The sequence below is a fragment of the Lynx rufus genome, unplaced genomic scaffold (genome assembly GCF_022079265.1).
Source record: "Lynx rufus isolate CCGP_SWC_20201006 ecotype Redwood Valley unplaced genomic scaffold, mLynRuf1.p SCAF_4, whole genome shotgun sequence".
NCBI classification, from domain to species: Eukaryota; Metazoa; Chordata; class Mammalia; order Carnivora; family Felidae; genus Lynx; species Lynx rufus.
The window spans coordinates 13,626,660-13,636,083 of record NW_025814856.1 but is presented as its reverse complement, the minus strand read 5'-3'; the positions used below and the strand labels follow the sequence as shown (position 1 = coordinate 13,636,083).

General features: G+C 48.8%; 1 protein-coding gene across 7 annotated transcripts in view; it reads left to right on the top strand.

Moving 5' to 3' along the window:
* The first annotated feature begins 1 nt into the window (after position 1).
* The window catches only part of SUGP2 (SURP and G-patch domain containing 2), a 32,287-nt gene continuing 22,864 nt past the window's right edge, over positions 2–9,424 (top strand). For 5 of the 7 annotated variants that reach the window (XR_006965035.1, XM_047095356.1, XM_047095353.1 and 2 more), the window contains exons 1-3: positions 2–177; positions 1,528–1,659; positions 5,052–6,656. Coding sequence is in view for 6 of the 7 variants with exons in the window: in XM_047095356.1 (XP_046951312.1) it covers positions 138–177; positions 1,528–1,659; positions 5,052–6,656 (1,777 nt within the window). In the remaining variant the exon portion in view is untranslated. The other 2 variants (XM_047095355.1, XM_047095354.1) reach the window with 2 other exon arrangements.

The following is a 9,424-nucleotide window of genomic DNA, read 5'->3' as shown; positions in this document are numbered from 1 at the left end:
GAGCGTCTGCCTTGTAGAAGCGAGCAGCGCGCCTGCGCAAGAGGACTTGGCGGCGGCCGCTTGCGCCTGCGCACCAGAGCTCGGCGGTGGCTTGCGCGTGCGCGGCGCGGCGCTGCGGAGACCGTTGGCTCATTTGCATGTCCCCGCCTCGCGCGGCGGCGGCGGCAGCGGCGGCGGGTGAGGAGCCTGAGGCAGCGGCGGGGGCGGCTCCGCGCGCGGTGGGTCCGGGGTGAGGCCTGGGCCCGGGCGTCGTCGGTGGGCGGGCCCCGGGGTGGGAGGCTCGGGCTCGGCCCCGGGGGCCGCGGGGCGTGATGCCGCGAGCACGGCCCTCGCGCTGCGCATCGGCGGCGTCCCGGCCGGGTCGGCCTGGGGGGCGGTCTTCGGCCTCCCAGGCCCGACGCCCCCTTTTCTTCGTCTTCGGAGGCTAGGCCGGTAGGAGGCGGGCCACGCCCGAAGGGTTCTTTCGTCCATTCATTCCACCCAGCCCGTACGGGGATTACGGCGGCCAGCCGCTGTATCGAGCCCTTTACCATTTGTTACCTGGTTCACTCCCCACAGCAGCCCCCACCACGAGCTGCCCATTCCATGGATGGGGAAATGGAGGCGTAAAAAGGTTAGGTCACTCGATTTGATCCGGAGCCCCCTGGCTGGGAGACCCTGCCCTTCGATGGCACCGAACAAGGGGCGCCCCAGGAAAAGGGCTTAAGGATGAGCAAAGGGGGTGATGGGTGTAAGAAATGACTATGAGGTAGGGCAGGTTTGAGTCTTGAGGTTGGATGTTTCAAGATGGAAGGGATATTTTGGTTAAGGAGGTAGCCGCTGGATTCCTCATTGTTGCTTCTCCCGTCTTTTTCCCCGTCAGCGTTCAGGGCTTTGTCCCCACTACCCGTGCCCTGTTTGCCAGGTTTCAGTCTGGGCTGTCTGACCTTGGGTGGGTCACTTAGCCCGAGTCTATCTTTTCTTCTGTATAGTGTCGTTTATAACAGCACCCGCTTTTCACTGGGTTGTTGGAAGAAGTAAACGAGATTGTGAGAGTCCCTTTCCGACCAGAGGACCTGGTACAGAGCAAGCTCTGTCACCAGTCAGGGACTCCTCCACTCACTTGTTGGTTGAGAGGCTCCTCTCAGAGGGCAAGTCAGTCCTCAGATCCTCTTTGCGTGTCTGTGAAATAGGAAAATAGAAATGGGAAAGATCGCAGCTCTCCTAAAGATCCCACGTGCGAGGGGTATGGTCCCACCGCCTATACTCTTATGTGCAGTAACCCCAACAGGTAGGGATTCTGAGGAAATGGGCTCAGAGAAGCAAAATAAATTGTCTAAGGTCACAATGCTTGGTTTGCTCCTCAGCCAACGCCCCTGTGAACTCTGTGAGGGCAGAAGCCCCCGTAGAATAATCTGGCCTCCCTCTGCAGCACCATGTTGAGTTATCGATTACTTGTCCTGTTACTTTGAGGGTTAGGTGGAATAGAGCGGGCCATGTGAGCATTAGTTGTCATTCTTAGTGTCTTTTTTTCCCCTCTCACTACAGGTCAGAGAAACATGGCAGCTAGGCGAATTGCACAGGAGACTTTTGATGCTGTTTTGCAAGAAAAAGCTAACCGATATCACATGGACCCCAGTGGTGAGGCCGTAGGTGAAGCTCTTCAGTTTAAAGCTCAAGGTGAATTAAAGTGCTTGGTTTCTTTGGTGGGAGGGTAGTTACGGGGCATGCTTTTAGGGTCAGGGCAGGAGGATATCGGTACCTTGGGCACACTCTGGAGTTCTTCTGATCCTACCTTCCTTATTTGTCGAGGGGAGATAAACTTTTCTCTTGGTCCCCCTGTCAGCTCATCACAGGGAAGTGGGTATTGTCATTCTCTGACGCTTCTCCGCCCCAGGCATCCTCCCCCACCTAAAGGAGGGTTCTTGAATCAGTCTCCCGGCTCCATCCCCACCATTGCTGCCCAGATCTGAGCTCTTACTAGTTCTCACCTGGATTATTGCAATAATCTCCTCAGCAGTCTCTCGGCTTCTGGCTTCATTCCCCTCAAGTCTGCCCTCCCCGCTGATCTATTAATGCCGGCCTTGCTGGGCCAAGGCCCTACTTGGACTCTTGGGGCCCCCCATTTTGGGGTCACATCCTCAGACAAGTACGGGAACGGCCAGGTAACAGTGATGTGTGCGAGACAAGGGCATGGGAGGCTGCCAAGTGTAGGCCCTGCCTGAAAACCTTCCCTTTGGAAAGTTTTGAAATGTCATGCTAGCAGAATAAAAAATGGTGTGCACGGAGTTTGTAGGATGACAGGGAGGTTCCTCACCACGGCGCTCGAGGGTCGCAGCCCTCATCTCCTGCCTTGAGGCTCGTGTTTCAGGGACACTGTGCTGCCTGTCCTTGCCTTTGAATCCCTCCCCAGCCCAGCCTGGTTAATTCCCTCAGGCGCTAAGACCCAGCTTGCTGGTGCCTTCCCCCTGGAAGCTCCTGCAGGTTTTGAGGTTGGTTTGGTTGTTCTTCCGAGTCCTAGGGCAGTGTGCTGAGCCCTTACTTTTCTGAGGTGGGCCAGCCTCCCCCAGGCCTCCTTCAGGTCTGTGCTGCTCACCGCGCCCACCCCTGAGCCAGTCTCCACCGAGGAAACTTCCTCAGTGTTGGTTGAGTGAATTAAGTGCTTGGGGTAGGGATAACTTGTGTGCTTTGGATGTGGAGAAGCTGGAGGCTAGAAGCTGTCTTCAGCTTCTGAGTTTTTAAAAATTGCTTGAGTGGTACACAAATACATTCCCGTTACGAAGGATTGGAAGAATTATAAAGTAGTTAGGAGTAAAAATTTAGAAGTTCTTAGCTGCTTCCTTAGCCCTCTGAAGTAACCGTATCTGTGTCACCACAGATTTGTGCATCCTTCGGTTCTTCCGGTGATATGTTCGCGTAATCCTGAATACTTACATGTTGACATGTGTCCTCACATGTGTATATGTGTATACTTATACATATATGTACACACATACACATATGTGGAGATTTTATCTTTACCTAGAGACTCAAACATCAATATGTATCTTAGTTTTGTCAAGAAAAATGGGGGGCGGGATCTGTACTCGGAAACCAATAGGATGCTGGATGGTTCTGGAACCACCACTTTGTCACAGAGTTAGCCGTGTGGTCCATTGGTCAGCCTTTCACTGTATCTGCTCTAGTCTGCATTGGTTTACAAGGCATTGGAAAATCCTGTTGTGCAGACTCCAGCCTCTACTCTTCCTTTAATGCTGTGCCCTATTCATGCCATCAATAGCTGTCAATACCAGGATTATCCCGGTGGATTTTGCTGGAACATCCATATCCACTCTTGTCTTTTGTGGTCAGTTCCCTGAGCAGCAGCCAACGAAGTCATCCCTTTACTCCAAACCCCTTCATGGCTTTCCATCTTGTTCAGAGTAAACTGTAGAGTCCATCGAGGGCCTCACTTGATCTGGTACTCCTGTTCTGTTCACATTTTGTGTCATAGTGGTTCTGTAACTTTGCTGCTTGTTGGAATTATCTGGGGACCCTTTAAAAACCCTACTGCGCAGGCCACACCCTCTCCTAATCAATTAAATCAGGATGCCTGGGGGTCCCTAAGGGCTCCAGTGTACGACAGAATCTAGGAGCTGCCTTCTTACTGCTTTGCCCCTTGTTCCTCTGTTCCATTCTGGCTACACTCGTTCCCTGCTAGTCCTGCTGCAGGGCTTTGTGCTCATGCTCCCTTTGTGTGGAAGGCTTCCTCCATAACCGCGCGGTCTGGCCTCTCACACCAGGCCTCTGCTGCTCAGGTACATTGTTAGAGCTACCCACCTTGATCAGCCTGTCTGAAAATGGCTTCCCCTGTTTGTGTTCCTTCCTGCTGGATATTTCCTATTGGAACTTTCTTACATGTGATGGATTTTTATTGTTTGGCTCCCTCAACTGACAAATCCAGGAGGGTAGAGACTTTACTGTCTCCTTTCCTTGCTATAATTACGTTGCCTGGAGCAGTGCCCATACATATTAGTTGCTTAGTAAGTACTTGTTGAATGCATAAACTTGGGTTTATGTAAAGCTTTAGCTTCCTGTGGCCTCTTGGCCCGTTACTACTTCCTGGTATCTTTCTCTCTCTTTTGACTTCTTGACTAGGTAATAGGTTCTGATTCACAAGCTAGAACGTTAGGAAGCTACTCTGCAAAGTCTCCCTGAGGTCTGCTATTCCTATATGCCCATAGTTCACTTCTTTTAATTATTTAAATTTTTTAAATTTTATTTTAGAGAGAAAATGAGCGGGGGAGAGAGAGAGGAGAGATTTCAGCAGCCTCCACACTCAGTGTGGAGCCCATCCTAGGATCATGACCTGAGCCAAAATCAAGAGTTAGTTACTTGAATAAGCAAATGCAAGTCTAGATTCCTATTTTTCTCATTTCTACACACACTGTTCAGTTTTCATTATGGCCTCTCTTGCTGTGGCTTGTTTAGCTTCTGTGTCCCCTCTTAGTTCCTTTGTTATTTCAGAAGATTGGTTGGCCCAGTGGACCTTTCCACGGGGAGCCTATCTGCCACCTTTTGGTCAAGTGCTCCGCTGTGGTCGGCTACGGGGTGTGAAGTGTCAGCCGTGGCTTCTGCCTCAGTGGCACTGTGGTCCAACACTCCTTAGACGCAGGGAGGGCAAATAGCCTCCTGCAAACCTGTCTTCTGTGTGGTAGAAGTAGAAACATACAAGCGCTCCAGTTTTAGTAAAGAAGCCCAGATTATTTGGGGACCAGACACCCTTCCGTTAGTTTAAAAGAAGATCCCTACAGAGCCCGGACAGGAAGGCCAAATAAGTGAGGGGCACTTTTGCCCAGCCTCTGTGGACTGTCATCAGGGCATGTGTGTGCCCAGTGGTTGTAGGTCTTCTTCTGTTTTTATAAGTAGTAAACCCAGATTTCTAAATAAAGCCACACTTATTTTAAATGTTGGAAATAAATACTGCGCTCTAGCAGATAAAGTCCCCTTGCTGGCTGATGGTCTGTGGACTGTCCGTTTGCAGCCTCTGGTCTAAATTACCTTTGTGTTCTTCTTTGGATCGTTTATTTCAGATCTTCTAAGGACAGTCCCACGAGCCAGAGCAGATATGTATGATGACATTCCTAGTGACAGCAGATACACTCTGGCTGGATCTGTAGCCCACCCTCGAGACACTGGGAGAGAAAGCCTGAGAGGTGATGTATTTCCAGGACCTTCTTTCAGATCAAGCAACCCTTCTGTAAGTGAAGACAGCTTCTTTCGCAAAGAATGTGGTCGGGATCTGGAATTTTCCCACTCTGATTCCCGAGACCAAGTTTTTGGCCACCGGAAATTGGGACATTTCCGTTCTCAGGACTGGAAATTTGCACTCCGTGGCTCTTGGGAACAAGACTTTGGCCACCCTGTTTCTCAAGAATCCCCCTGGTCGCAGGAGTATAGTTTTGGTCCTTCTGCACTACTGGGGGAATTCGGTTCCTCCAGGCTGATTGAGAAAGAGTGTTTGGAGAAAGAGAGTCGGGATTACGACGTGGACCGTCCAGGGGAGACAGACTCTGTGCTGAGGGGCAGTGGCCAAGTCCAGGGCAGAGGCCGGGGTCTAAACATCGTTGACCAGGAGGGGGCCCTTTTAGGAAAGGGGGAGACTCAGGGCCTCCTCCCATCTAAAGGGGGAGTTGGAAAGCTTGTCACACTAAGAAGTGTGAGTACGAAAAAAGTACCCACTGTAAACCGTATTACTCCCAAAACTCAGGGCACCAACCAAATCCAGAAAACCACCTCAAGTCCTGATGTGACCCTGGGGACGAACCCAGGGACAGAAGATATCCAGTTTCCTACTCAGATCCCTTTGGGGCTCAGTCTGAAGGATATTCGGCTCCCCAGAAGAAAGATGAGCTTTGACCTCATAGATAAGTCTGATGTTTTTTCGAGATTTGGGATAGAAATAATCAAATGGGCAGGATTCCACACCATAAAAGATGATGTTAAATTTTCCCAGCTTTTCCAGACTCTCTTTGAACTCGAAACCGAAACCTGTGCTAAAATGCTCGCTTCATTCAAATGCTCCTTAAAACCAGAGCACAGAGATTTTTGCTTTTTTACTATCAAATTTTTAAAGCACTCTGCTTTGAAAACACCCAGAGTTGATAACGAGTTTTTAAATATGCTTTTAGACAAAGGTGCTGTGAAGACCAAAAATTGCTTTTTTGAAATCATAAAGCCCTTTGACAAGTATATAATGAGGCTTCAAGACCGGCTTCTGAAGAGTGTCACACCCCTCCTCATGGCCTGCAATGCCTATGAGCTGAGTGTCAAAATGAAGACCCTCAGCAATCCCCTGGACTTGGCTGTTGCCCTGGAGACCACCAATTCTCTCTGCCGGAAATCTCTAGCCCTCTTGGGACAGACTTTCTCCTTGGCCTCTTCTTTCCGGCAAGAGAAAATCTTAGAAGCTGTCGGCCTCCAAGATCTAGCTCCCTCTCCTGCCGCGTTTCCAAATTTTGAGGACTCTACTCTGTTTGGAAGAGAGTACATCGATCACCTGAAGGCCTGGCTGGTCAGCAGTGGGTGTCCCCTCCAGGTCAAGAAAGCCGAACCCGAGCCAACCCAAGATGAGGAGAAAACGGTTCCTCCTACCAAACCCGAAGTCCAGGCCACGTCTCCAAGTGGGCTGAGTGATGGTAAGGAAAGCAGCGAAAGTTCCTATTTCTTGTGATTAGTTCGTTTGTCATGTTTTCTTGTAATGTCTCTTATTTTCTTTGAGATTTTTACACAGAATTTTTTAGCCAACTGGAAACATCAGAATTTTAGTAGAAAACTCCGATTGGCCAGTGTACATGTCTGCCATGCATTCTGTAAACATATATTAGGAATCTTCTGTCTACCACAGAAGTCCTTAGATGTTTCTGGGTCACAGACTCCTGATCAAAAGCTGTGGCCCTGGTCAGGAAAAATGCACATGTATTTGTACACAATTTTGCCTCTGCCTTCTGGCGGGTGTGTGTGTGGGGGGGTGTTGTACCATTCTGCAGCCAAGGTTAAGAAGCCCTTGTTGTTACAGCATCCCCCTCTTTCCCACACTAAGGTATTACTAGAGGGGAAAGTAAACACTGGGCTCTGTCTCTGGGGAGTCCCCAGGCTCTTAAGGGACAGAAATGATAAAACCCAGCTTCTCCTGTGCCAGGATTAAGGGGGATGGAAGAGAGCCCAGCCCAGGGGAGTTGGGGAGGCTGTGTTTGAGCTATGTCAAGGGACTGGCAGAGATTAGCCAGGTCTGCCCAGGTAGTAGAAGCACCTTTCTACCCTGAGTGACTCAGTTTTCTAGAATGGCTAAAGATCGATAGATCACTTAGGTACATCTGGTAACCTGCAGTTAACGAATCAGCTTTGAGGAGGTTCCAGAAAGGCCAACAAAGAGGTAATATAAACACTGGCTATTTGGTATCCCTTCTCTCTCCTGCTTAGCGCCCAGGATGAATGCTGTCATAGTCCAGACCTGACCCAGAAATCATGAGCATTATGTGGTGGCTTTGTGACCGGCGAGGAAGCACTTTTCCCCCCTTTACCTCCGGAGGAGGAAGTCCTTTTCCCCCCAAGACGGTTTTCACCTTCCATTGCCCCAGCCATGTGGGAAAGCCTTATTTGTCCCTGAATCTCTTTACTCCCCTATACACTTATGGAACCCTGACTACATCAGGCACAGAGTAGGTCCCACTATGGATGGGCAGCCACACCTACCTCTAGGAGAGGGAGCCTTCCAGAAGTGGGCTCAGGGCCGAAGCAGGACCCCTCCTTCCCACACCCCCCAAAGTGGGGGAGTGGTAAGTCAGTGTAATGTCAGTACTGAAGAACTTTGTATGAAAAAGTCTCCCATAACTTAAAGTTGCCCACCACCCTTCCCTGGTTTTGCTGCTTCACAGGTTTGCCCACAGCTGCTGTCTTGCTGTACTGAAAACACTACAGTCTGTTCTTTTACAGGACTATCAAAGGTCTTTTTCTGTGTTTCTACAGCAATTGCTGCATCATGATACTGACCTAACGTAAATTACCTCACCCTTCCCTTGATGTGGGACTCATGCTGCCTTTTACTAGAGGCCTCTGAGGCTAAGCAGAGGCGGGTTCCCTAATAATTGACATCTGCAAGCCTGGGCTGTCTGGACAGCAGGTAGATGGCACCAGAGCCCATGTCTTGTGGGGCACTGCTCTGCTGCTGCTTCCATTACTGTTAGAAATGCTGAGATGACATCTTCGGTTGAATGCTTTGATGACTCTTCCTGTTATTTTTTAAGTTCTCTGTAGAATTTGGTCTCAAGAGGAGGATTATGGGGCCAAAGCTGGGGCCCTTGCTTGTGGTTACCTTCTCAAGAGGTGGTTGTAGTGATCCAAAAGTTGTATTGTTTTTGAAAGCTTCTGACTTTGAACTCTTACTCCTCTGTAAAGTCATGTAAAACTAAAAGTTCTATAAAATGAGAGCCAATAATCAAAGGGGAAATACTTGCAACAGCACGACAATTGAAGAATCAGTTTATCCGGTATAAAAAGCTTACACTGATACTTAAAATAAGCTCAAAGCTGTATCTTGGACATAGGCAAGGAGAGGACAGTGCAGTTAGTTACTCAACACAACAAACGGGCAAACCTCTCAAGTTCAGGAGTGGTTTTTGCAGATTCTTTTTTTGGTTTTAAATGTTTACCTTAGTGCAGAAGCAGGGGAGGGGCAGAGAGAAAGGGTGACAGGATTGAAGCAGGTTCTGGGCTGACAGCACAGTGCCCGATGTGGGGCTCAAACTTGCAAACCGCAAGATCATGACCTGAGCCAAAGTCGGATGCTTAACTGACTGAGCCACCCAGGTACCTCCTGGAGTGGTTTTTATCAAATGACCGAACAGACCATTCTGTGATATTAAAATTAGCAAATATCAGAAAACTAAATAAACAGTCTTATTAATTGAGGGCACAGATGCTCTTCTGTGTTGCTGGTGGCATTGTAAATTAAAATTCATATTGAAGGAAGTTTATACTTTAGGAAATGCTTTTCTTTTCATATATTCAAATATTTTCTATGAACATCTACCTTAGGGCCACTCACTTTTTTGATTAGGGAATTTTGTTTTGCAAATTTATATATATGTTTTCTGATTATAAAGCATGCATATTTAAATTTTTTTTTTTAATGTTTATTCATTTTTGAGAGACAGAGCATGAGCTGGGGAGGGGCAGAGAGAGAGAGGGAGACGTGGAATCTGAAACAGGCTCCAGGCTCTGAGCTGTCAGCACAGAGCCCAATGAGGGGCTCAAACTCACGGATCAGAAGATCATGACCTGAGCTGAAGTTGGACCGACTGAGCCACCCAGGCACCCCTACATATTTATTTTTTATAGCTAAAGCACAAAGAAAATGAAGTCCCTGGTAAATCTACCATTCATAGATAACATCTATTAACATTCT